General features: G+C 56.4%; 1 protein-coding gene across 2 annotated transcripts in view; it reads right to left on the bottom strand.

Moving 5' to 3' along the window:
- Positions 1-27,052, bottom strand: part of NOTCH3 (notch receptor 3) — a 38,764-nt gene extending 11,712 nt beyond the window's left edge. Inside the window, exons 1-25 of one of the 2 annotated variants that reach the window (XM_049877210.1) lie at positions 26,874-27,052; positions 24,329-24,407; positions 19,122-19,264; positions 18,701-19,039; positions 18,074-18,196; positions 17,754-17,987; positions 16,415-16,570; positions 16,146-16,331; positions 15,440-15,553; positions 15,091-15,204; positions 14,223-14,456; positions 13,933-14,043; positions 11,288-11,480; positions 11,062-11,213; positions 10,787-10,900; positions 9,747-9,902; positions 8,762-8,987; positions 7,907-8,108; positions 7,399-7,552; positions 5,870-6,054; positions 5,030-5,162; positions 4,689-4,946; positions 4,489-4,607; positions 3,561-4,126; positions 828-1,154 (exon numbers count right to left, since the gene is read on the bottom strand). In XM_049877210.1, coding sequence (XP_049733167.1) covers positions 828-1,154; positions 3,561-4,126; positions 4,489-4,607; positions 4,689-4,946; positions 5,030-5,162; positions 5,870-6,054; positions 7,399-7,552; positions 7,907-8,108; positions 8,762-8,987; positions 9,747-9,902; positions 10,787-10,900; positions 11,062-11,213; positions 11,288-11,480; positions 13,933-14,043; positions 14,223-14,456; positions 15,091-15,204; positions 15,440-15,553; positions 16,146-16,331; positions 16,415-16,570; positions 17,754-17,987; positions 18,074-18,196; positions 18,701-19,039; positions 19,122-19,264; positions 24,329-24,407; positions 26,874-26,979 — 4,724 coding nt within the window. In that variant the 5' untranslated portion in view covers positions 26,980-27,052. The remainder of the gene's footprint in view (positions 1-827; positions 1,155-3,560; positions 4,127-4,488; positions 4,608-4,688; positions 4,947-5,029; positions 5,163-5,869; positions 6,055-7,398; positions 7,553-7,906; positions 8,109-8,761; positions 8,988-9,746; positions 9,903-10,786; positions 10,901-11,061; positions 11,214-11,287; positions 11,481-13,932; positions 14,044-14,222; positions 14,457-15,090; positions 15,205-15,439; positions 15,554-16,145; positions 16,332-16,414; positions 16,571-17,753; positions 17,988-18,073; positions 18,197-18,700; positions 19,040-19,121; positions 19,265-24,328; positions 24,408-26,873) is intronic. The other variant, XM_049877212.1, reaches the window with a different exon arrangement.
- Positions 27,053-27,222: the final 170 nt, after the last annotated feature.

Consider the following 27,222-nt stretch of genomic DNA (forward strand, 5'->3'; position numbering starts at 1 on the left):
CATACCACAGTGGGTGCTGTTGGTGCCTGCCTGGATTCCCTGTACTGATCTCCCAGTTGCTGTGAGAGTTGGCTTCTAACAGCTCACAGCTGACCCTTCTCCAGAAAACTGTCCTCGGCAAAATGGCAGCCACCTCACTTGGGAGGTGACACCCGTAGGGCAGCCCACAGCCAACAACTGACTGATATGGGATACAAAAGACTTCTGCCTCAAGGTGGAACCAACTCTGGGGTGCTGTTCATGCTCCAGGGCTCCCTGTGTGTTATAGATTAAAGTGTGTGCAGAGTAGAACTGCTCAAAACACGTGTTGGAATCCTAATTCTTGTACCTGTGGAAGTAAGCCTGTTTGGAAATAGAGTTTTCTTTGTTATATTAATTAGATCATATCCAAGGTTTTAAAAACCGCTGCCCTCTGACTCATGGGACTCAGGGTAGAATTCTGCTCCATAGGGTTTCAATGCCTGTGATCTTTAGGAAGTAGACTGCCAGGCCTTTCTTTCGAGGCACCAACTTGATGGATGGACCCGAACCACCAACCTTTGGCTTAGCAGCCAAGACGTAGATCGTTTACACCACCCAGGGACTCCACTACAAAGCGTGAAGTAAAAAAAATGCGCAGAGACATGGATCCATGGAGTCCCTCCCCTGCTCAGAGCCCCACCCCCCTTCCACCTTACCGCCCCCTGCAAAACCCTGGGGCAGAGGGGATTGGCTGGATCCACTTGCGGAGATAGGTGGGATCACGTGGGGGCGGGGTCAGAGTGGGAGGAATCACAGGCAGGTTGGGTGGGGTCCTGGGTCCCGGCAGGGTGGGCGAAATCACTCACCCAATCACTTCAGGGACCAGCTCCCGCCGGGCACGCGGCTCGGTGCTAGGCCGGTGGTAAGGGAAGACCATGGCCTGGCCGTTCCCGTCCAGGCGGAAGCGCAGCGAGGTGCGCAAGATGGCACTGAGCCGCTGCAGGAAGTCGGCGCTAGAGCGCAGCAGCTCCTCGGGCGGCAGCAGCACGGTGAGCACCAGCACGCCGCGCGCCAGCAGTGCCGGCACCTCCATGGCGCAGTCCAGCCCGTCCCAGCCGCATTCCTCCATGTTGCAGCCCTGGTCGCATTGGCCATCGGCAAAGTGGTCTGCGCAGTACTTCTCATACACGGGGCTGGGTGCGGGGGGGAGGTGGGAGGAGGGAAGAGGCAGATCAGGGGATCTCCAGAATGGCAGACAGCACGTGCACCCCAAAAAACCAAACCCGTTGCTGCTGAGTCGATTCTGACCCGCAGCGACCCTATAGGACAGAGGAGCACTGCCCCATTGGATTTCCAAGGAGCTTTGGTACAATCACACTGCCGACCCTTTGGTTAGCACTCTTAATGCTTAACTACCGCACCACCAGGGCCATAGCACGTGCACAGGGGGCCCGAATATTCCAGCACATGTCAGGCTTTGTGTAAATTCAACTATTAGCTCAATACCATACTATACGAATTGCCGGTCGTTGATTCTAACTCCTGGTGACCCATGTGTGCAGAGTAAAACTGTGCTCCACAGGGTTTTCTATACTGTCACCTTTCGGAAGCAGATGGCCAGGCCTTTCTTCCAAGGCACCTCTTGGTGGGTTGTAACCATCAACTTTTCAGCTAGTAGCCAAGCATTTTAACCATTTGTACCACCCAAGGACTCCATTCATTCATTAACTATTAATAAATCAATAACTGTTGATGGACTGCCTGCCACAGGCTACTGTGGGCACTGAGGATATGGCCCAGCCACAAATCCTCACCTGTGTGGAGCAGACATTCCAGTGGTTGAGACAGATGTTAGAGATGAGTAAGCAGAATATACACATTCCAGTTACACGTCAATAAAAGTAAAAATATAACTAGTCAAAAAGTTGGCAGTTCAAACCCACCCAGAGGAGCCTCGGAAGACAAACCTGGTGATCTACTTCGGAAAAGTCACACAGCCCTGAAAACCCTATGGAGCAGTTAGTTCTACTCGGAACTCATGGGGTCTCCAGGAGTTAGAATTGACTTGACAGCAAACTAACAACAACACGCAGACACATATAGGGTACGCTGGATGGAATTACGTGCTAAGGAGAAAAATACAGCAGGGGAAGGGCTGGGGAGGTGTGGGGGTGGCAGGGGAGGGGACGCACACTGAGAAGGCGCAAAGGCCTGAAGGAGGTGAGGGAGGAGCAGTCCAGGCAAGGGGAGTAGCCAGTGCAAAGGCCTTGGGGCAGGACCAAGCCTGGGGAATCTGAGGGACAACAGAGAGGTCAGGGTGGCTAGAGCAGAGTAAGCAAGAGAGCGAGCAGGGGGAAATGAGGGCGGGAGGTAAAGGTGAGGGACAGCTCCAGGCAGACAAAGACAGAAGAGGAGGGGTGCAGCGATGGCAGATGGCATTTGAGGGTGAACAAAAGGACAAATAAGAATCATGGATAGACAAAGGGATAGAAGAGGTGCAGGGATGGACAAGCAGGGGTGTGGACAAACAGGCAGGGTCGTGGACAGACAGACAGGCACACAGAGGAACCATAGGGGTGCATGGATGGACAGAAGGACAGAAAGGCACACGGAAGGTCAGGTAGGGCACAGTGCTGGACAGATGGATGAGGTGCACAGATGGACAGACTGGCATCCAGACAGATGGATGGACAGATGAGGTCCAAGGATGGAAAAACAATAGTGCAGACAGGTGCACAGAGGGGCCAGTGGGGATGGACAGAAGGGTGAACAGACAGGGCAGATGGAAGGAAAGGTAAAGTGTGTGGGACAGAAAAACAGACAGGCAGGGCACAGGGATGCATAAACAGGGCTCACGGATGGACAGATGGACAGAGTCATGATGGGCAGATGGGGTACAAAGACAGACAGAGCACTTGGATGGACAGATAGGGTACAAAGAGACAAAGAATAAATGGACATCCCAACATATAGGGCACTTGGATCACCTCGCAGACAAACCAGGGCAGATGGATAAGCAGACAGAGAGGCAGGGCTAGGTGGTTAGGTGGTGCACATGGACAGACAGACTGGGAGAATGGATGGAGGAACAGAAACACAGCGCGGGTGGATGGACAGACTGAGGCAAAACAGACGGACACAAAGGGTAAATCAACAGACAGATTGGGGTGAATGGAGGGACAGATGGACGGAGAGGTGGGGTACAGATTGTCAGATGTGGCACACAGACAGACTGGGCAAATGGATGGAGAGACAGAATGAGTGGATAAACAGATGAACAGAGAGGTGAGACCCATGGGTGGTGAGATGTGGCAAACGGACAGAAGGATGAGTAGAAATGGACAGGATGAGTAGAAGGACAGACAGGGTGAGTGGATGGACAGACTGGGCAAAACAGATGGACCGAAAGGGAAGTCGATGGACAAACTGACTGAGAGGTGGTCAGATGTGATACACAGACTGGGCGAATGGATGGAGAAACTGGGCAAAAAGGACAGACAGAATGGGCACACCGGCCGGAAGGTGGGGCCCACGTGCAGACAGGCCCGGACATACAGTAGGACGGACAGACAGAGAGACGGACGCACGGATGGACTCACTTGCAGGTGCGCTCCCGGCCTCCAGTGCGGCAGTCGAAGTTGTCATAAAGGCAAGCCGGTGAGCTGCAGGCGGGGTCGCAGCGGCTGTTGTTGAAGAGGCGCCAGCATTGCAGTGCTGCGCACTGCCGCCAGGGGTCGCCGACGCTCAGCGTGCAGTCGCCGCCGTCCCAGCCGCAGCCCGGGCTGTTGCACTCGCGGTCGCAGCGGCGGTCCCCGCGCTTGGCGCGGCAGGCGGCAAGCGGGCACCGCGGCTCCTCGGGCGCCTCAGGGAGCGCAGCTGGCGTCTCGCAGCGCGGCCCGGCCCAGCCCGGGGCACACGAACAGAGGAAGAAGGGCGCGAGTGGTGCGGGGCGGCACGAGCCCCCGTGCAGGCAGGGGGCGGCTGCGCAGCTGGAGTTGGTGGCCCCCGGCAGCGACCCCCGCGAGCCCCGACAGGAGGGCCCCGACAGCCCCGGGGGGCAGGCGCAGCGCGGCCCGCGGACCGTCTGCTGGCACGGGACGCCCACTGGGCATTGCAGCTCCCGACAGGAGCTCGCCACTCGCTCGCAACGCGGGCCCCAGAAGGGCTAGAGGTGGTGGAGAGGAAGGGAAGAAAAAGTGGGAGAGGGGAGAAGGCAGGAGGAGGGGGAAGGAGGGAGAGAGGAGGGAAGCTGAGGGTCAGGACTTGGGACAGGTTGAGTCCCCGACCTCCCCAGGTCCCACCCAACTTCTCCCCCCTGCCTGCACTGGAGGCTCCATCTAGCAGAGCCGCCCACCTTCCCCCCTTCCCAGGCCACACGCCTACACCCTCCAGGTAATTTCAGCCTTTCCCAAGGAAGCCCCACCCTTTCTTTCTCTCCCCTAAAAGCACGGCCCTCTCGAGGGCACGCCCCGCCCCCAGAAGCTCTGTCTCCCACGTGAGCGCCCACCCACGCCCACCCACACCTACTGGGACACAGTGGCAGGCGAAGGTTAGCGCACCCCCCTGACCCGGGCTGGGGCGGCACTGGCCTCCGTGTTGGCAAGGCTGGGACTCGCAGGGCGACAGGACGGTCTGACAGCGCGGACCTGGGAAAGTGGGAGGGGGTGGATCAGCTGTACCGGGGGAACAAAGGCAGAGTCCCAGCCCAGTCACTCTCCCAAGCTTACCTGTGAAGCCTGCGTGACAAAGGCAGTGGAAGCCCCCACCTGGGTCCTGCAGGCAGTCCCGGGTGTGTGCTGAGTGGCAGGTGCCCGGGCGACACTCATTAATATCTGCCTCACAGCGCAGGCCAGTGTAGCCTGGGGCACAGGTGCAACGGAAGCCACCCACCAGGTCCACGCAGGTGCCATTGTGCAGACACAGGGGGCCCAGCTCCTGGGGTGGGCCTAGGCTGCAGTCGTCCTCATTGATCTCACAGAGCACACCTGAGGGAGGGGGCAGTCAGGGGCGATGGAGTTCCAGCCTCCCATCCTGTTCCCTGACCCTGGCCCTGGTGGCCCTGGCATACCTAGCGTCCCAGGGGGGCAGGAGCAGAGATAGCGGGCCACCAGGTCTATGCAGGACCCCCCATGCTGGCAGGGCTGGGAGGCACACTCGTCCACATCATCCTCACAGTTGTCACCAGTGTAGCCAGCTGGGCACTGTGGCATGGAGGCAAGACAGACACTCAGCCCGGACGGACACAGACACACCCAACCCTCCCTGTGAGGTCCCAGAGAAGCCAGCACAGAGGACACACAGAGACGTGAAACCCACAGCAACATGCCTAGTGTGCAGAACACACACAGAGACACACCCAGCCCAGAGGGACAGACATACAAACGCAGAGGAAGAGACACAGGAGAAACAGCCAAGACACACACCCAGACCCTAGCACATGCAGACACACCCAAAGGCACCATGGCCAGAAACACAGATACACTCAGGGAACAACCAAAGACAGAGACACCCCAGACACAGAGACACCTTGGATCTACAGAGAATTAAAAATATATAGATAGATAGATATAGTTGCCATTGAGTCAACCCCAACTCATGGCGACCCCATGTGTGTCAGAGTAGAACTGCTCCACAGGGTTTTCAATGGTTTAATTGTCCAGTAGATTGCCAGGCCTTTTTTCCAAGGAGCCTCTGGGCAGATTAAAACCTCCAACCTTTTGGTTAGCAGCCGGGCATTTTCACCACTTACACCACCCAGAGATTTCAACTGAAGAATGAAACCCACAAAAATATACCCAGTCACAAAACCAAACACCCAGACATGCCCAGAGAGAAGGCACACACAGGGCCACATCCAGACACACACAGGCATGACGAGACCCTCATGCCCTCCCTGGGCACCCCGTACCTCACACATGTAGCCTCCCATGTAGCCACGGCAGGTGCCCCCATGCTGGCAGGGCTGGGCCAGGCAGGGGTCCACTTCCTGCTCACAGTGGCTGCCTGTGCGGCCATCTGGACACAAGCAGTAGTGGGCACTGCCCTCGTCCACACACCGCCCGCCTGCCTGGCACAGCTGCTCTGGCCGTACACCTGGGGCAGAGAAGGGCAGCATCAGACACAGAGGCAGCCACACATGCCCCCCCTCCCCCCACCAGCATCACCCAAGTTGTCACACATTCCTCAGCTTGCACACACACACACCCCCACTGGCATCAACCACAAATCACCCTGCATCCCTACTGGGGTCTCATCAAGGTTGTCACACATACCCACACTGGCATGGCCTTGGTCATGTACACACATCCCGGTGGCATCGCCCATGGCATCACCCAGCATCCCTGCTGGAGTCTCATCAAGGTTGTCACAGGTCTCCCCACTGGCAAAACCTCAATCACACATGCACGCGCACACCCCTCTGCGAGCATCACCCATGGCATTACCCAGCATCCCTGCTGGCATCTAATCAAAGTTATCTCACACAGTCCCAGCTGGCATGGCCTCAATCATAAGTGTGCATTCACACACACACACACACACCAGCGTGGTCACTGTTATGGATTGAATTGTGTCCCCCCCCCCAAAAATATATTGGAATCCAAAGCCGTATGGCTGTGAATGGGGTCACTGTGAGTCAGAATCGACTGGATGGCAATGGGTTTGGTTTGGTTTATACATGTAGTTGTTGTTAGTTGCCATCAAGTCAGCCGCCACTCATGGAGACCCCCATGTGTGCAGAGCAGAACTGCTCTGTATGGTTTTCAAGGCTGTGACTTTTTGACAACAGATGGCCAGGCCTGCCTTCCAAGGCCCCTCTGAGTGGGTTTGAATCACCAACCCCTGGGCTAGTGGTCGATCACGTAACTCTATGCCACCCAGGGACTCCTATGGATATAATCCCATGTGGAAATAGGGTTTTCCTTTTTATGTTAATGAGGCCCTATTGGTGTAGCATCTGTCCAGAACCTACTCACCTTTGAGATATAGAAAGAACAGATGAGGCACAGAGAAGTAAGCACACAGGGGAAGATACATGCCACGTGGGGGTCACCAATGAACCAAGGAGTGCCGGAGCTACAGAAACTGAGAGATCTTCCCCCAGAGCTGACAGAGAGAGAACCTTCCCCTAAGCCAGGGCCCTGAATTCTGACTTCTAGCCTCCTGAACTGTGAGAACATAAATTTCTGTTCATTAAAGCCCCCACTTGTGGTATTTCTGTTACAGCAGCTCTAGGAGACTGACAGTCACACACTGTGTCCCACACACCACACACACACCTTCACCAGATGTCACAGTCACACACACACCTTACAAGCCCCCACACACTCAGCCACACACCCAGTACGTCCATATGCATCACTGCACCTCCATCACCTCACATTAGCGAGTGCCCACAGCACCCTGCCGAGCCCCGCCCCGGCCCGTGCTCCCCCTCACCGATCTGGGCTGCGGCCTCCCTGCAAGGCAGGCTCCGGATGTCGCAGAGGCGGCCGCTCCACCCCGGGGGGCAAAGGCAATAGAAGGAGGCGCCAGTCTGGGCACAGCGACCCCCGTTCTGACAGGGCGCGCGGCTGCACCAATCTACCAGCGTCTGGAGGGGAGTGGGCTGAACATCACTAGGGGAACCCCCTATGAACCGCACCCAGTTCCTCTGCCAAGACCCAGGCATCACTAGGGAAACCCTCTAGGAACCACACCCCGCATCTCTGCTAAGACTCGGTCCCGAGGGTATCCGGCAGGCGCCTTCCCCAAACGACCCTCTAGGCTCCTCCCCCACAGCCTCTGAAGACCCCACCTCAGGAACCCTCGCAGGCCCCTGCCCCAGAACACCCCTCCAGACCCCTCCCTCAGGTTGCCAGAAAGCTCCTCACCACGACTCCCCCACAACACCGCGACCCCCATCCATGCAGGCCCCTTCCCGCAGAATCCCCAGCGACCTGCCCACCTGGCACTGGTTGCCAGTGAAGCCCTGGGGGCAGGCGCAGTGGAAGCCCGGGTGGGCGGTGCTGCAGACGCCCCCATTCAGGCAGGGCCGAGACAGGCAGGGGTCGACCTGGTGTTGGCAGTGGGAGCCTGTGTAGCCAGAGCGGCACAGGCAGCTGAAGGAGTTGACGCTGTCAATGCAGGTGCCTCCGTTGAAGCAGGAGCTGGGAGAAGGTGTGGGTCAGGCCCCGCCCATCAAGGCCCCGCCCCCTCACAGGCACCGCCCCTTCGCGGGAACAGCACTGAGAAGTTGCTGCCAAAGCAGACCCACCCTCCCTCCTTGGCTTCTCCTAGGGGTGGGGACTCCACCCTCTCTCTGACCTCCCCAGGTCCCAAGGAAGAGCTGCCCCTTTCTTAGCCCAACTTGCCAGGTATTTCAGTTTTAAAGTATTTCAGAGCCACATGGAGGCCCCGTCCCAGCCTGTACCCCAACCTAAAGGTGACCCTCCCAAGCATGCACTGCCCCTTCGTCGGCCCAGCCCCATCAGACATCCAACCAAAAACCCACTGCCGTCAGGTCGATTCTGACTCACAGCGATCCTACAGGACAGAGTAGAACTGCCCCATAGGGTTTCCAAGGCAGTAAATCTTTACAAAAGCAGACGGCCACATCTTTCTCCCGCAGAGTGTCTGGGTTCCAAATGACAACCTTCCAGTTAGCGGCCTAGCACTTTAATTAATTCGCCCCTAGGGCTCCTAATAGAGCCCCTAAGGTGGGGCCTGAACTGAGGTTCCCCCATCTCTGCCCGTCCCACTCCTTCCCAAGCCCCATCCCATCTCTGAGCTCCAATATGGACCTGCCTCAGGCCCCACCTACCTGGGGCTGCAGTCTGGCAAGTCCCGTTCACAGTGAAATCCTCCATAGCCAGGAGGGCAGGTGCAGGTGAAGGAGGCCACGTGGTCGGTGCAGGTGCCCAGGCCACAGGGGCTGCTCAGACACTCGTCCACATCGTGGGCACAGCGGGGGCCAGCGAAGCCAGGGAGGCAGGAGCAGGAAAAGGAGCCCACGCCATCCTGACACAAGCCGCCATTCAGGCATGGGTCTGTAGGTGGAAGGGCAGCAGGCTGGTCACTTGTCTTGTCCTCCATCAGCCCAGCCCCTCCCTGGCCATAACTTGTACAGAAGGGGACTCTAGAGGAGATCTGGCTCCATTGGGAGGGTCCCCATGTGGTCAGGGGGCTCAAATCCTGTCCCCTTCCATGGCCGTAGAAGTCCCTGGGTGGTGCCAACAGTTAACACGCTCGGCTGCTAACCGAAAGGTTGGAGGTTCAAATCCATCCAGAAGTGTCTCAGAAGAAAGGCCTGGCAATCTACTTCCAAAAAATCAGCCACCAAAAACCCTATGGAGCATTCGTAGTTGGTGCAAATGGTTAAGCACTGGACTACTAACCAGAAGGCTAGTGGTTCAGACCAACCCAGACGTGCCTCCAAAGAAAAGCCTGGTGATACTATTTCTGATAGGCCACAGCCTTGAAAACTCTGTGGAGTGCAGCTTTACTCTGCACACGTGGGGTCTCCAGGCTTCCAAATTTAAAACCGCATGTGTGGCTTGTGTCACATGTCTGTGGGACAGCGCTATTGGAGAACTCTCTGAAGGGCTGCTAGCTCAAACTTTACACACAGTGCTAACGTGCTTCCGGCCAGGGACAGTACACAGGCTTAAGAGTCTTCTCCTTACATTCTGTGTGACTTTGGGCAAGTCACTCAATCTCTCTGGGCCTCGGTGTCAGGCACATAGGACAAGCTTGAGGACCAGGCTCCCTAGGTCAGTCAGCACCCCCCATAGCTTCCCTGTACTCACTGGGGTCACAGTCATCGATGTCCTGATCGCAGGAAGGGCCACCATACCCCCCATGGCAGGTGCAGCTGAAAGTCCCTGCCAGGTTGGTGCAGGTTCCATGGGGGCCACAGGGTGAGGGGCCTGCACACTCATCCACGTCTTGCTGACATCGTGGGCCTGGTCAAAGCAGGTAAGGGAACACCTAAGGTTAGCGGTGCTGGGTAGGGTCTGAAGATACCTGGGGCTCAGGGAGAACTGAAGGCTGAGCCAGGCACAGGCAAGAACAAGTCATGGTGCTGTTCACCCTGGGGGTTTTGCACACGCTGTTCTGGAACTTTCCTCTCCATCTCAGAGAGTGGGAAATGAATACACTGATGGAAATCTGCTCTTCCAGGACAAACAAAAAAAACAGCCTTTGGCTGTCCAGATGACTCAAACTCACAGCGAGCCCATGTGTGTCAGCGTAGAATTGTGCTCCATAGGGTTTTCAATGGCTGATTTTTTGAACATAGATTGCCAGGTCTTTCTTCCGAGGCACCTCTAGGTGGACTTGAAACTTCAACCTTTTGATTAGCAGCCGAGCCTGGTAACCATTTGCATCACTCAGGGACTCCAACCAGTTGTCATCAAGTCAACTCCGACTCATGGCAATCCCATGTGTGTCGGGGCACAACTGTGCTCTATAGGGTTTTCAATGGCTGATTTTTCAGAAGTAGATCACCAGGCCTTTCTTCTGAGGTGCCTCTGGGTCAACTCAAACAGCCAACCTTTTGGTTAGCAGCTAAGCGCCTTCACTTTTTGCACCACCCATGGACTCCACTCGTCTGGGAAGCTGTCCCCAAACCCCCAGCCAGCATCCTAGCTCTACCAGCTCTATATTCCTTTCTCTTCTCCAGCTCACATGGGCTGGCGGTATTTGTGTCCAGCTCCATCCTTTGGCAAAAGGAAGCCCCCTCAAAGGCAGGGTTGGGTGAGTCCCCTCTGGTTCCCCAGCATCACCCCATACCGGGCAGGGTGCATAGGAAGTGAAGAAGAGAAGGAGGAATAAGCAACTGGTATACCTTGCCAGCCAGGGGGGCAGGAGCAGACAGCCAGCTGGCCAGGGGCAGACTCACAGTGGCCCCCATTCTCACAGGGGTTCGGGATGCAGGGAGACGGCAGCTCACACTGGCGGCCTGTGATAGATAAGCAGAATGAGGTTCTCTCATCTCCCTTCTGATACCCACCCCCCAAGTTCCTGAGGGGAAAGAGAAAAGGAACAAAATAGGTGAACATAGACGAGGAAGAGGGAGAAGGGAGAAAAGATGGGGGTTTGGGGAAGGAAAGGGATACGGACCCTGGATGCCTGGGGGACAGGTGCAGTGGAAGGCCACTCCATCGCTGGTGCAGGTGCCACTGGCCCCACAGGGCTGGGACTCACAGGCATCCTGGGCAAGGCTCTGGCCACACCTGGGGCCACTCCAGCCAGGCTCACACACGCAGCGGAACCTAGCAGGAGGCATTAGGGGTGTCAGGTGGGCCAGGGAGGTGTTGGGGGGTCAGGGGCTGGGGAAAGGCCTCACCCGCCAGGCGCATCATGGCAGACACCGTGACTGCAGGGCTCCTGGGCACAGGGGTGGCTGGGTGGGAGGCAGAGCGGAAGCAGGGAGCCCAGGGGGCACAGGCAGCGGAAGCCATTTTCTCCATCCACACAGGAGCCTCCCTCAGCGCAGGGGCTGGAAGCGCACTCGTTGATGTCCACATTGCAGAGGGGCCCTGGCAGGGGGCACACAGGCAACCCTGTCATACCAGGATAAGGATGTCCGAGCCCCCTTCCAGGCCCAATACCTCCCATGGAGGTTCAACCTTGACCCACTGAGGACAGCCACACCTTTGAGCAAATGTTGAATTGTGTCTCCTCCAAAGTTCACGTCCACCTATATTACAGATTAAATTGTGTCCTGCCAAAATATGTGTTAGAATACTAACGCCTACACCTGTGGATGTTATTCTATTTGGGAATAGGGTTTTCTTTGTTATGTGAATGAGGCCATAACAGTGTAGGGTGAGTCTTAAACACCACTTTTGAGATATAAAAAGAGCAGATGAGGCATAGAAGCAAGCAAGTAGAAATGGGGGAAGATGGATGCCATGTGAAGATCACCAAGGAACACTGAGAAGAACGCTAGAGAAGCTGAGACAAGGATTTTCCCCAGAGTGGACAGAGAGAGCCTTCCTCTAGAGCCGACACCATGAATTCAAACTTTTAGCCTCCTAAACTGTGAGCAAATAAAATTCTGCTCATTAAAGCCACCCACTTGTGGTATTTCTGTCACAGCAGTACTAGAAAACTTGTGAATGGAACCTTATTTGAATATAGGGTTTTGTAGAGGTAACTGAAGTCATACTAAATAAGGGTGGGCCGTAAATCCAATACAAAAGGTGTCATTGTGAGAAGAGAGAAAGTTGGAGACAGGACTATGGACAGAGACACAGCAGAGTAGACCATGAAGACAGAGACAGAGATTATTGGAGTGAGGCATCTACAAGCCAAGAAACGCCAAGGATTGCCAGCAACACTAGAAGCTGAAAGGGACAAGGGAGGATCCTCCCCGGGAGTCTTCTGAGAGAATGTGGCCCTGCCAACACCTTGATTTTAGACATCTGGCCTCCAGAACTGTAAGACTCTGTTGTTTTAAGCCACCCAGTTTGTGGTACTTAACATATGGACCTCATTCTCATACCACATAAGCTCTTGTTCAAACCAGGACAGCCACGTCCCCAAGCCAAAGCAGCATTGTTCCAGTCACTTTCATCCACAAATTTATACAAAGTCACTTCTATTTCCATAAAGCATCGCATTGCCCCCACCCAGAGATACCCCTGTCACCGAGTCTGGACACATTCACATATGCCCCAGGATAATCTTGAACCAACACGGGGACAGCCTCATGCCAGCGAGAGAGAGAGCAGAACCTCAGGGCAAAAAGTGAATAATCTCATTGGACAAGTGTGTGCCAAGAGAGGGTGGGGTGCAGTGGATCACTTTTATATGGCCCTTCTCGCTATGGTCTTGTAACTCCCACCAAATGACTAGGTAAAAAAAAAACCCATTGCCATCGAGTCGATTCCGGCTCATAGCAACCCTATAGGACAGAGTAGAATTGCCCCATAGAGTTTCCAAGGAGCGCGTGGTGGATTCGAACTGTCGACCGCTTGGTTAGCAGCTGTAGCACTTAACTACTACACCACCAGGGTTTCCAAATGGCTAGGTAGGACTATGCAAATGAGGTGCTTGTGGCCCATCAAGGGGATTGGATAGGTTGCTAATAATGCGAATATGGTGCATGGTACGCTTACGGAGGTGGAACCATGCAAATAAGGTATATGGAACCCTAACAAGAGGATTGGTCAGATTTGCCATCCCACTAGGCTTAAAATGAGCCATCCAAGAGGTGACAGGGGATTCACTATCACAAAGAAAAAAAAATTTAGGAGTGGAGCACATTCTTTGGGCCCAGGATCCTTGCGCTGAGAACCTCCTGGACCCAGGAGACAGAGAGAGAGGGTAAGAAGCAGCAGAGAAGTTGCAGCAGCAGAAGCAGTAGAACCAGGAGACCAGCAGGAGATGGTGCAGTGGGCTTCCCAGCCCATGGAGAGGGAAAGCTGAGCACCTTCAGACTGAGACTTGCTAGTGGAGCTAAAAAGCTTTGTAACACTTGCCCAAGCAGGTCACAGGCCAGGTCAGCCAGCACAAGAGGCCCAAGAGTTCCAAAAGACCCAAGGGGCCAAGGGGCTGCGGCCAGAAAGAGGCCTGCCTATAAGCTGTCCTAACCAAAGAACTGTCTTCTGAGTCATTTCTGATCCTGAATCGTAACCTGTTTCTTCCCCAGTAAGCCCCATATCCGTGAGTATTGTCTATGAGTTCTGTGCGTCCATTGCAATGAATTATTGAGCCCAGCAGGGAAGAAGGGAGTACCATGGGAGGGACAACTGGTGTCGAAATTGGTAAAAAGGTGGGAGAGAGGGGGTATGTCTGACCTCTGCGTCATAGGAATCAGCCTTGGGCTGATGCTGCTGGTGATTCTCCCTCCCCCTCGTGAAGTTAGACGAGGTCAGGCACTTCTGCCACATCATTTTTTACAGAAGGCCATGACCTGGCCAGCAAAGACAGGTGACTTCACCATCGCCTGTAAGGACCCTCTTCCCAAGGCAGCCACTCACTTACCTGTGAAGCCAGGCTGGCAGACACAGTCATAGCGGTTGATGCCATCACGGCAGATGCCAAAGGTGCAGGGGTTGCTGGCACAGTCATCGATGTTCACCTCACAGTTCACACCTGAAGAGGACAACATGGCAGGGACTAGCCACCACTGTCGCCCCCCAGATGCTCCATTGCCAAACCTGTGCCCCTCCAGATGTGGAGTCCTCAATCCTTTCTACCCCCCCTTGCCCCATTCCCAAACCTGTGTCCCTCCAGGTGTGCTGTTGCTGCCCCAGCCCAGTCCCCAGCCCTACCTGTGGTGCCCGGTGGGCATCGGCAGAGGTATTTGTCCACTAGGTCTAAGCATTTTCCCCCGTGGCGGCAGGGCTGGCTGCGGCACTCATCCACCTGGCTTTCGCAGCGCGTGCCGGTGTAGCCCGGGGCGCAGGCGCACGAGAAGCTGGCGATGCCGTCCACACAGCGCCCGTGGTGGCAAGGGTCTGGGGAGCAGTCGTCGATGTTTCGCTCACACAGGGTGCCCTCAAAGCCTGTGGAGAGCGCGAGGGTCAGGATGAGCCCGCTGGCCAAGTTCTGCCCACAGCCGTGCCTCAGCCCAATCCTGGCTCGCTCTACCTCAGGCCCCGCCCACAGGGCCGTCAGGAGACTGACTCCACTGGGGCCCAGCCCCCAGCTTGCCGCCAATCCATCCAGCTAAAAGCTCCAGGGCTCTTCCCTAACCACGACCCTCCCGAAGCTGTGGCCCTACCTCCAGTTCTTACACAATCAGCCCTGTTCCAGTCATCACATGGGAGGTGCCTGGGGAGGATAAAGGGGTTCGGACCGCCCCCTCTAGTTAAACTAGTCCTGGAGCCTGCTGGATCCTTTCTTTGGCTCTCCAGTAGCCTTTTCTTTGCATGTTTCCATCATTAGCTCCTCCCCTACCCTTACCTCTGTCTGTCCATCGTTGGCTCCTCCCCTATTCTCTGCCATTGGCTCCACCCCCAGCCTCACCTGCGCCTATGTCCATCATTGGCCCCACCCAGGTCCTGCCTTGCTGCAGCCTCTCATTAGCACTGCCTGGTCCCCAGGCTCTCCCCAAGCCTGTGATTGCCCTCTCCCGTACTAGCCTCGCCTCTAAATTCCCTCCGGCCTGTCATTGGCTGGTCCTCACCCCACACTCACCCTCTGCGCAGTGGCACTCGTAGCCGTCAGGCTGGTCGACGCACTTGGCGCCATTTTTGCAGGGCGTGCTGGCGCACTCGTCCACATCCAGCTGGCACGTGGCGCCACTGAAGCCTGGGGGCAGAAGAGAGGGAGGGCGAGGAAGGCCCAGGCAGGGTCAGGAGCGGTCACTCCTCACCAGCCCTGCTCTTTTGGGTCTGGGAAGCCCATTTACTTGATTTTAAAATAATTTCAAAGTTTTTCACAAACGCGTGGTTTCTGACGTGTTACCCACTAGCACGGCCTTACTCACCTTTGCCCCTACACCCAGGGCCCATCCATTACCAGCCCCACGGCCCAGGGAGCTCACCTGAGGGACAGGTGCAGCTGAAGCCATTGACGCGGTCCTTGCAGATGCCACCGTTGACGCACGGACTGCTCTGACACTCGTCAATGTCCATCTCGCAAAATGTGCCTGTGAAACCTGGGGGAGACGGGGGAGGATCAGGGCAATGGAGGCTTCCCCTTGGTGTGAAGGGGGTCAAAAGGGAAGATGGTCCCCTCCTTACTAATGGACAGGCCCCCTGGACCTTGACCCCTAATCTTAGATTCCGATTTTGGCCTCAGCTGGACCTTCACTCCACTGTGGTCCCAACTGGTCCAAGGCTCCTGAGATTCCATATTGTCCATATTGTCCTTCAGACCCTCTCTCCGGGACTAAGTCCAGGCCAGGCCAGGCCCCCAGGCCTAGTCCTACACTGCAGGCCCCACCTTGCCCTGTGCACTCTGCCCCGCCCACCCTCATCTCGGCCCCCACCCCACCACCACCACCATGCATGTCCCAAGACCTGGACTCCACTCCTAGCCCACCTGAGGCTCCTCCACTTGGATCCACCCTCAGCCACACCCACAATTCTGCTCTGGCCCTGCCCCCATCTGTCCCAGGCTTTGCCCCCAGTCTTTCAGGGTAGCCCCAAGCCCAATTTCACCCCTGCCCTCCCTCCTCCTCCTCTGCCGGCCCCACTTGGCCCTGACCTTGACCTCAGGCCTCAACCTTAGTCTCGCCCACCACACACCTGCCATACAGATGCAGGTGAACTGGCCGATGCGGTCCAGGCATGTGGCCTGGTTGCGGCAGGGCCCCGACAGGCACTCATTGATGTCGGTCTCGCAGCGTGGGCCTGTGTAGCCGCGGCCACACTGGCACAGGAATGAGCCCTGTGTGTTCACACACCGGCCCAGATGCTCACAGGGGTTGGCTCCTGGGGAAGGAGGCACAGCTGGTATTGGTGTGGTCAGTCCAGGCCCCGCCCCTCCTTACCCACTCCCAGACAGACCCCCTCACCGATGGAGCACTCATCCACATCCTGGTCACAGGCCCCTCCTGTGAAGCCCGGGGGGCAGGTGCAGATGGCCCGGCCATTCACTGGATTGGTGTCACAGATGGCATCCTCGTGACAGGGGTTACTGACACAGGCATCATCAAGGTGGCAAAGGAGCCCTGGGAAGGGGGGGCAGGCAGAGGTCAGTGGACTCTCCAAATCTTCGTAAAGGTCTCAAACCTTTGTTTTTGTTTTGTTCTGTTTTTTGCTTTTACCTACAGTGTATTTAGTACCAAAAAAAAAAAAAAACCCATGGCCATCAAGTTGATTCCAAGGCTATAAATCTTTACGGAAGCAGATTGCCACATCTCTCTCCCACAGAGGGGCTGGTGGGTTCAAACAGCCAACCTCTCACTTAATGCTTTTTTCCAAGCATTTATTATTAAAAATTTCAAACATACAGAAAAGTCGATAATTCATATACCCACCATTTCGATTCCACTATTGTTAGCTCTATCAATCTATCTAATCTTATCTATCATCTACCTTTTTCTTTTTTTTTTTTGAACCATTTGAAAATAAATTCCAAACATCCACTTATTGTTTTTAACTCTATTGAAGCATTTTCTGCTTACAAAAGCATGTTACCCTCAAGCCTTTGCTTCTGCAATACCCGCAGCCTGGCATGCCCTTCCCTCCATCTCCAAGTCCCCCTTCCCAAACACCTTCTCTGACCCTTTGTCCTTTTCAAAGTTCTCTTTCACTAGAAGCCATCCCCTGCTTTCTCAGTTGTTATTGCTGTTAGCTATCATCAAGTCAACCCCTGATTGACCATGCCAACCCCATGCACAATGGAACGAAATGCTGCCCAGTCCTTCGTTATCCCCATGATTGGTTGTGGATCAGACCACTGTGACCCATAGGGTTTTCATGGGCTGATTTTCAGAAGTAGATCACCAGGCCTTTCTTCCTAGTCCATCTTAGTCTGGAAGCTCTGCTGAAATCTGTTCAGCGTCACGGCAACATGAAAGCATCCAGTGACAGACGGGTGATGAGTGATAGCTGTGCATGAGATGCACTGGCCAGAATGGAACCCGGGTCTCCCACATGGAAGGTAAGAATTCTACCACTGAACCACCACTGCCCTCTGGTTTCTCAGTTACACGTCCCAATAGCTCTCTATTCCCATAGCTGTAGCCCCAGGCCGTGGCCAGCCTCCTCCCAGGCCTTCCCCAGTCTTATCCTTCCCCCCAAACCCAGCCTCTAATATCATCTTTCTACTACTCAAGTCAGACTCCATTCTGGCACCACTCAAAAACTATCAAAGGCTCCCTGCCACCCTCAGGGAAGAAAGCCACTCACCTGTCTTGCCCATGGGACAGGCACAGTAGAAGGAAGCCACACGGTCATGGCAGGTAGCCCCGTGGAAGCACACAGCTGTGGCACAGTCATCAATGTTCTGGCTGCAGCTCTCACCTGTCCAGCCGTTGACACACACGCAGCTGTGGCCACCCAACGTGTTGAAGCAGGTGCCCCCATTGTGGCAGGCATTGGGCTGCAGCTGACACTCGTCCACGTCCTCCGTGCAGAACTGGCCTGTGGTGCACAGACACCCCAGTCCAGCCACTTGGTGCATGCCCACCTGGGCTCCGCGGCCCAGCTCCCTTCACCCCAGAACCCACCTGTCCACTCGGGGGGGCACTGGCAGTTGTAGGTGTTCACACCATCCACACACGTCCCCCCATTTAGGCACCGGTGTCCTGGACAGTCGTCCACATTCACTTCACAGTTTTGGCCCTCAAACCCTGGCATGGGGGGAGGGGCAGTGTTATGGATTGAATGGTGTCCCCAAAAACTATGTGCTGTAAACCCTAACCCCTATACCTGTGGATATAATCCCATTTGGAAATAAGGTTTCCTTTGTTATGATAATGAAGCCATATCAGTGTAGGGTGTGTCTTAAACCAATCCCTTTTGAGATATAAAAGGAGCAAGTTAGGCCCAAAAGCAAGGAAGCACAGATGGGGGAAGAAAGACGCCTCATGGAGATCTACGCTGAACTGAGGAAGAGAAGCTGAAAGAGAAAGGACCCTCCCCCAGAGCGAACAGAGAGCCTTCCCCTAGAGCTAGTGCCTTGAAATCAGACTTCTAGCCTCCTGAACTGTGAGGCAATACATTTGTGTTCACTAAAGCCACCCACTGTGGTATTTTTGTTACAACAGGACTAGGAAACTAAGACAGGAAGGATGGCCACAGCTGGGCTGCCTCCTGTCCCCTCCCACTGGCTCCACTGGGCACAGCTTACTTACCCGGAAGGCAGGCACAGTCGTAGGTGTGCTCACCACTCTGCCGGCAGGTGCCCCCATTCCGGCACGGCGATGGGGCACAGGGCATAGCAGGGTTCTCACACAGTGGCCCCATGTAGCCAGCTGGGCACTGGCAGCGGAAGGAGCCCGGCGTGTTGAGACAGGTGGCCCCATGGCGGCAGGGCCCACCCGCCCGGCACTCATCCACATCACTGCGGCAGCTGCGGCCCTGGTAGCCAGCCGGGCAGGAACAGACGTAGCGTCCATCCGGCCCCACAGAGCAGCGGGCACCATGGGCACAGGGGCTGCTGAGGCAGGGGTCTGGCAGGGAGCAGTCCGGGCCTGGAGGGGTTGGGGGAGGGTGAGCTTGGGATTGGCCACATGGTTGCCTGCCTCAGGCTCCCCTCCAGACCCCCCCCCTCACCTCGGAAACCACGAGGACAGCGGCAGGAGAAGCGGGCAGTGCCCGCCACCACCGAGCTCTGGCACACACTTCGGCCAGCACAGGGGCCTGAGTGGCAGGGGTCTTCCAGCTGGCACCGCTCACCCACCCAGCCTGGCGGACACCTGTGGACAGAGACAGGTCAGTGGGGGCAGGACAGGACACAGAGATACACACAAGACAAGCAAGAAACACAAAGGCAAACAGCCCAACAAGCACACGTATTCATTCGTGCAACAAGTATTGCCCGAGCCCCTATTAGGAAGCCAAACCTGAAACCTGTTGCCAGGTGACATGGTGGCCCCATGTGTGTTAGAATAAAACTACACTCCATAGGAGGAGCCCTGGTGGTGCAGTGGTTAAGAGCTACAGCTGTTAACCAAAAGTTTGGCTGTTCGAATCCACCACCACTCCTTGGAAACCCTGTGGGGCAGTTCAACTCTGTCCTATAGGGTCGCTATGAGTCAGAATTGACTCAGCAACAACGGGTTTGGTTTTACCTTACAGAAGTAGATCACCAGGTCTTTCTCTCGAAGTACAGCTGAGTGGATTCAAACCATCAGTCTTTTGGTTAGTAACCAAGCAGAAACTGTTTGCATCACCCAGGGACCTTACTAGGGACTCACTAGTAATACAGCCAGAAACAAGATAAAAAAGGTCCCAACCTACTTGAAATGGAGTCCCTGGGTGGTGAAAACAGTTGAGTGCTAGACTCCTAGCCAAAAGTTTGGCAGTTTGAACCCACCCAGAGGTACCTCAGAAGACAGGTCTGGCGATCTGCTTCTGAAAGGTCACAGCCATGAAAACCCTATGCAGCATTTCTACTCTGCACACATGGGGCCGCCATGAATCTGAGCCAACTCAATGCACTAACAACGACATACAACATTCCCTCTTGATGCTCACAACCAGGCCAGACAAAGAGAACATATACAATAGTGAATTAATATTTAACATGACCACAGGCAGGAGAGAGGGCCAGGAAGGGTAAATGGGGTGAATGGTGGACCCCAAAGAAGAGATGTCCACATCCTGGAACCTGTGAAAGTGACCTTATTTGGAAAAAAGGCCTTTGCAGATGTAACTAAGTTAAGGATCTCGAGATGAGATCATCTTGCTTTATCCAGGTGGGGCCTAAATTCAATGACTAAAACCAAAAACCAAACTCAATTCTAACTCCTGGCGACCCTACAGGACAGAGTAGAACTGCCCCATAGGGTTTCCAAGGAGCGGTTGGTGGGTTTGAACTGCCACCCTCTTGGTTAGCAGCCAAACTCTTAACCACTATACCACCAGGGCTCCAAATCCAATGATCAGAAGACAGAGACACACACAGGGAAGACAGCCATGTGACAACAGAGGCAGAGATTGGAGCGATCCAGCCACAAGCCCAGGAACACCTGGAGCCACCAGAAGCTGGAAGAGACAAGGAAAGATCCTCCCTTAGAGCCTCAGGAGAGAGCATGCCCTGCTGATACTTTGATTTTGGATTTCTGGCCTCTGTAACTGTGACAGAATAAATTCCTGTTGTTTTAAGCTAACAGTGGGGTCATGTGTTACAGCAGCCCCCAGAACTCACACAAAGAGTAAGGATAAGGCAGACAAAGTGATGGGGTGGGGCTATTTTATAGAATGGAGTCAGGAAAGGCCTTTCCAATAATGGGACACTCAAGCGCAGATCAAAGGCAGTGAGGGGCTGTGGGGAACAGTGCTCAGGCAGAGGGAAAAGCATGTGCAAAGTCTCTGAATCCAGGAGACAAGTGCACAGGCACACACAAACAGACACAGAGACAGACACCCATAGCTGTCCAGTGGGTTCCGACTCATAACGACCCTATAGGACAGGGTACAACTGCTCCATAAGGTTTCCAAGGATCACCTGGTGGATTCCAACTGCCGACCTTTTGGTTAGCAGCCATAGCTCTTACCCAATAGGTCACCAGGGTTTCCCAGACAGACACAAAATACCGTTTTGTGGGTATTTGTGTTTGTTTGTTTTTGACATACACAAATACACCAATCCACCCTATCAGCCTGGCAAAATCAGACCCAAGGACAGGGCAACCCTCACATGGACCAACACGTGTTGTTTTTGTTAGGTGTCATGGAGTCAATTTTCGAGTCACAACCCCATGTGACAGAGTAGAACTGCCCCCTAGAGTTTTCTAGGCTGTAATCTTTACTGGAGCAGATCCCTAGGTCTTTCTGCAGCAAGCCACTGGGCGAGTTCCAACCGTCAATCTTTCGGGTTGCAGATAAGCGCTTAACTGTTGTGCCACCAGGGCTCCTTGGACAACACCGGGGCCCCCACAAATACTCCAGCCCTTTAGCCAGCCACACACAACCTTTCCTTCATGGGGCGAGGGGGAACTGCGACATCAACGTCGGGATTCCCCTCTTGTTGGGAAGGGTCCATCAGTACGCAGCCCCTTTCCAGCCCCAGGAAGGCAACTACGAGGGTTAGAAATTTGAGAGCTGGGAGGGGAGGGGTCTCAAGCCTGGAACCGCCTGGGGGCTGGCGTGGGGAGGGGGGCTACAGGGAGCAGCTTGGAAAGGATTGAGGGTTCAGGCCCAGCCCCCAATGCTGCTCCCTCGCCTCCACTCCTTCCGGTGCTCTATCCGCCCCCTTCCTTGTCCCAGACGCCTGGGGCTGAGCTCAAGCAAGTAGCTGACTCAGTACGCGTCACCCACAAAATCCCCCCGCCCCAACCCCCAGCGGGACAAGTCGGGGCACGGCCGGGCGGGGGAGTGTGCGGGTGACGCTAGTAGGAAGGGGGGCCCAGCTTCCAGCCCCTTCTCAAAGGCCCGCAGGGTGACGCCCACTGCCTCGACTGCGCGTCGGAAGGGGGCGCGCTGCGCCCGAGTGCCGCACACCGCCTGTGCCACCGCCAGTGGGGCGCGGCCCACCCGCCCCCTCCCGACGCCGCGGGCGGGTTCCCACGCTCCGCGCCCAGCGCCCCCGCCGACCGGTCTGGCCGGTTCCAGCCCCCGCCCCCGCCCCGCCCCACGGCCTGGGCTTTGGGGGAGACGCGGGTGGGGGGGACGCGGATTGGGGGGGGCCCGCCGGGAGGTGAGGGGTTGGCGATGCGGACAAAAGCGTGGGAGCCTGCTTGGGAAGGAAGCCTTGGGAGTTCCATGGGGGTGTACAATTTGGGGTGTCCCCAAAAGGACACGCGTATTTTGGACCTTGAAGGAGATTTGGGGGGCCCTGTAGGGAGTGGTTCCCATGGCCCAGCTCGGGGTCTTGAGCCCGCTCCGCTCCGGGAAATCCGGGCTCCGGGCAGCCGCGAGCGCCGGTGATTCACCTGTCGAGGGGCGGGGCAGCCGCAGGCGTATTCACCTGTCGGCTGTATTCCAGGTGCGGAGCCCTACTGCGCAGGCGCCCGACCCCGCGACTCCACCTCCCAAGCGAGTGGCTCCAGGTAAGATCACACTTTACCCTACTCCCACCACCACCCCCCTAGAAACCCCCTCGACCAGACTCAGCCCCCACCCAGGTGACCCCGGATGGGGCTTGACCAAAGTGAGTGCCTGTGTAACTTCACAGGGGCTCCCCTGGGAATACAGTCGCCCCCAGATCACCAACCTGGGCCCAAACCAGTGCCTGGCACCCATTGTTGCATAAATTAATACATTAATGAATCAATTCATGGCTGCTGAATACAATAATATTACAAATGAAACCAAACATTTCTCCATAACCCTGAGGGATTCCTGCTATACCACCTATTTCCTGTGTCCCTACCATTATTATTATTTATAATAATGACACCTATTTATTGAGCACTTTGGTTTTTGGTTTTTTGGTTACCGTTTGCTGAGCACTATGCTGATCTTTGTTAATCTTTACAATCAGCCTCGAAAAGGAGAGCTATTTTGGTGGTGGTGGTAGTTTGCCGTGCGGTCATTTCTGACTCATAGCAACCCTATACGACAGAGTAGAACTGAGCAGATGGCCAGGTCTTTTCTGCCTTGGTGCAGCTGGTGGGTTCGAACCACCAACCATTGCACCACTAAGGTTCCTTGAGGAGCAATTACTGCCCCATTTTCCAGATGCAAAAACTGAGGCTCAGAAAGCTCAAAACACTTGCCCAAGGTGTACGAGCCTAGAATTCAAACTCGGCTCATCTGTCCCTGCTCAGCTCTTTCCTGCTCCCCCCAACCCTTTGCCTTTCTTTGTATTAACAGATGACTGAATTCTTGGGCCCCTTTACAGTCCACAAGCCAGGGAGAACATACCTATTTCACAGATGCAGACAGGTGCAGAGAGGGGAAGTGACTGACCCAAGGTACTCAGTGAAAGTGTAGCAGAGCCACCAAATTTCAGAGAAATGGAAGGGTACAGATGGTATCCACACCACTGCCAAGTCCTAGCATTGGTCCCTAAAGTTTGTTGATTGAATAATAACTCCCTCCATCAGAGGCTTTAAAAGTGACTGTATGTAAAGTTGGGATTACCAGTAAAACCAGTTGCTGTCGAGTCGACCCCAAGTCATGCCGACCCCATGTGTACCAGAGTAGAACTAGCTGTATAGAGTTTTAAGTGGTCGTTTTTCAGAAGTACATCGCCAGGCCTTTCTTCCAAGGCACCTCTGGGTAGACTTGAACTTCCAACCTTTGGTTAACAACTGAGCACTTAACCATTTGCGCCACCCAGGGACTCCTGAAGTTGGGATTAATGGGACCATTTTCCAGACCCAGACACTGAGGCTTAAAGGATGTACCAGGCAGTTGGCAACATGATGTGGGATTTAAACCCAAGCCAGGTGGACTCCAGAGCCTTGTCGTTGTTGTGTGTGGTCAAGTCAATTCCAAGTCCTAGAGACCCTGTGTGACAAAGTAGAACTGCCTCATAGGGTTTTCTTGGTTGTAATCTTTATGGGCAATGTCGTTATGGGCTCAAGCTTAACAGTTGTGAGGATGGCAAAAGACCAGGCAGTGTTTCATTCTGTTGTACATAGGGTAGCTATGAGTTGGAATTGACTCAATGGCACTTAACAACAATCTTTACAGGAACAGAGTGCCATGTCTTTCTCCTGCTCCAGAGCCTTAATCCTGCTCTATTCCTGAAGGGGAAATAAGAGGTTTCATCACTGTTGCCCAATGCCACCAGCATGTAGGAAGTGGCATCAGAAGACAAACCACCTCCCCACACTGGGCCTCAGCTCACTGAGGGCTCCAAGACTCACAGACAGGCAGCCTCCCGCGTGGGCAGCTGGGTGCAGCGACCTCCATTCACACATGGGCTCCCATCCAGGCAAGGGGAGGCTGTGGGGGGCGACAGAGGAAGGTGAGGGTCAGCCAGGCCCCAGAGTGGCAGACCCCTTCCCTCCCCACCCCCCCCAACAACAGCTGTGCCGAGCTGGGGGTGTCTCCGCGGGTGCAGGGAGCCCCTCTACCCGCAGTTCCCACGCCCCAGCCCCAGCTGTTTGGGCTGCAGCTGTCCCTGCCAGCTCTGGCCCTGGGAACCCACAAAGCGGGAGCGGGCAGGAGGTGGGGCTGCCTGTGCCAGATGTGGGGGCTCAGGAAGCTGCCAGAGTTGAGACACAGGATGGGGGTACAGGGCAGGAAGTGCTAACAGGAGGGCTAGGGCTGTTGGCCTGGGTCCCAGGGTCATGGAAGGGGCTAGGCAGGGCAGACTGGGAGCCCATGGGTCTTCCCCTGATGTTGGGCATCGACTACCGTGGGGCAAATATCCAGGGGGGAGTCGGGGCTCTGGCTCCCTGTGGGCAACCCAGCCACTCCTAGGGTAGCCAGTGTTGGACACTGCTGGAGTGGAGCATGTGTGAAAGGGAGGGGCTGCTGGCACAAGATGTGTCCTGCCCTGTCCAGCGTCCTCATCCCTGAGGGCTGTGTCCCTCTGGGGTGTGGCATAGTTTAACAGTCCCACTGAATGGGTCAGGGCGGGGACTGGGTGTGAAGGATCAAGCAAAGAACTGCATGCATGTGTATGCATGTGTGCATGTACAAGTGCGCATGCGTGCCTGCGTACGTGTACACACGTCTGTGGGTGCATGCATGTGTCCAAGAGAGGGAAAGGGAGGATAAGAAAAAACAGAGGCAGAGACATAAAAGAAACTAGAAGTTGACAGAGAGTTCGACTGGACATGAGAAGGTTCACCGTGACATGGGGAAAAACTGACAGGACTCTGTCACCCAGATGGGGTCTGTGGATGTTTGTGAACTCACCCTGGGGCCCCAGGACATGGGCTGTGGGCTGCACTGAGCTGTGGGCAGTGTAAGCCACATGTGTATGGTTGTAGGCTAGTGTGTGAACTGTGTCTGGACCCAGCCATGCATGCTATGGCCATGTGCGTGTCTGCATGTGCACATCTGCGTGTGCGTGTTTGCATGTGCATACCTGGGTGGGCCTGCACATCACAGACCTGGGGGTGCAGACTGGGCCTAGTGTGTATCCCTGTGTGTGAACTGTGGAGGCGAGTGTGCAGCTGTGTGTCTGTGTGTGCACGTGTGTGTCTGGGGTGGGCAGGATGTGCCTGTGCACATGTGAGAGCCAGATGTGGGCATGCCCTTGCACTTGTGTCCCTGTGTGTCTGCATGTGTGCAAGGCCTATGCTCATGTGTGCTCCTGTGTGCACATGTGTCAAGGCACTCTGTGGTCCAGGGTGTGTCCTCACGTGAGCCAGGTGCGCACGTTTGCATCTGTGTGTGACCCGGGCCACGTGTGCCTGCACGCGTGTGACAGGCCATGTGTGTGCCTCGGCCCGCGGGAGCAGCGGCTCCTGCCCGGTCCTGCCCAGGTCGTGGCTCCGGGGCTAGGCAAGGAAGGCCCTTCCCACTCCGACTCCACCAAGCCCAGCGCTGAGCCCCTAAGGAGTCCCGGGACCCCGGGCCACGGCTGGGTCCGCGCCCCTCCCCCGCCGGCCCAGCCTCCCGTGGGGGGCGCCCCGGCATCCCCCGCCCGGCCCCCGAAGCCCAGCCCGCTTTGTCTGGCAAAGAAAGCGCGAGGCCGGCCGGGGGGAGGGGGTGTCTAGACGGCGCGGCCATTGTCCCGGACGGGGGAGGGGAGGGTGGGCGGGGGAGGGGCGAGAGGCCCCGGCAGCGGGGGAGGGGGCGCTGGAACTCGAAGGGAGCACGTGAGCCCTTGCCCCCTCCTGTCCCAGCGCGGGGGCGGGTCCCAGGGCCGCCGGGTCGCCGCTGCTGGGGGAGGGCTGTGCGGGGGCAGGGGCGCGGGCAGCTCCGGCTCCAGCTCCGCTCCGGGTCTTGCCGCGCGCCGGCCTGGGAAGTTTTCTCCCAGTTCAGCGCTCCGAGAACTTTGCGCCCCCTCCCCGCCCCCCGCCCGACCGGCCTGCCTGGGATGGGGGGGTAATTTGTGCAGAGTGGGGACACCCCCGGCCTGGGGGCAACCCTGGCTTGGGGGCCTAGAGGCCCCGATCGTGACCTTCCCTGGACTCCAGGCGGGGGTGCGATGGAGCGAATCCGGACCCTCGGGCCCCTCCAGTCTTGGGTTCCTGATCCTCAAACCTCGAGCCCCCAGTCCCAGACTTCTGGGTTCCTTCATTCCCAATCCCAATCACAACTGAGCCTCCTTTCCTCGAAACCCTGGGGCTCTCTCCCCCCCATTCTGCACCCCTGCGCCCCGGAGACTGCACGCGGCCCCCTGGCTCCTGCGCCGCTGCCCCGGCTCGGGGTCTCTAGTTCCCAGGCCCCCAATCCCGGGCTCGTGGGTCTTTGCACTCTCCCCGTCCCGCCCGCTGGGTCCTGGCCCCTCACCTGCAGCCCCCGGCCCAGCGAGCAGCAGCAGCAGAGGCAGCGCCCGCACGGGTTGCGGCGGCGGCGACATCGAGCGGCGGTGGCGGCCCCGGGCCCCTGGCCCCATGGCGGCCGGCCGCGACCCTCCCTCCTCCCTCCTTCCCTGCTCTCCGGGCGCGTCCCGGGCCAGCCTCCGCGCCGCCAACTTCGCCCAAGTGAGGCCGCCGGCCGCCCCGCCCCCAGCCCTCGGCGCTCGCCCCGCCCCGGGGCCGGCCCTGAGCGCCCCGCCCGCCCCGCCCTCGGGGTCCTCTCCCGCCCCTTGCCGGAGCTGAGGACCTGCAGACCCTCGCAACTCCGCAGTCCAGGCTGG

This window comes from Elephas maximus, chromosome 3 (genome assembly GCF_024166365.1).
Source record: "Elephas maximus indicus isolate mEleMax1 chromosome 3, mEleMax1 primary haplotype, whole genome shotgun sequence".
NCBI classification, from domain to species: domain Eukaryota; kingdom Metazoa; phylum Chordata; class Mammalia; order Proboscidea; family Elephantidae; genus Elephas; species Elephas maximus.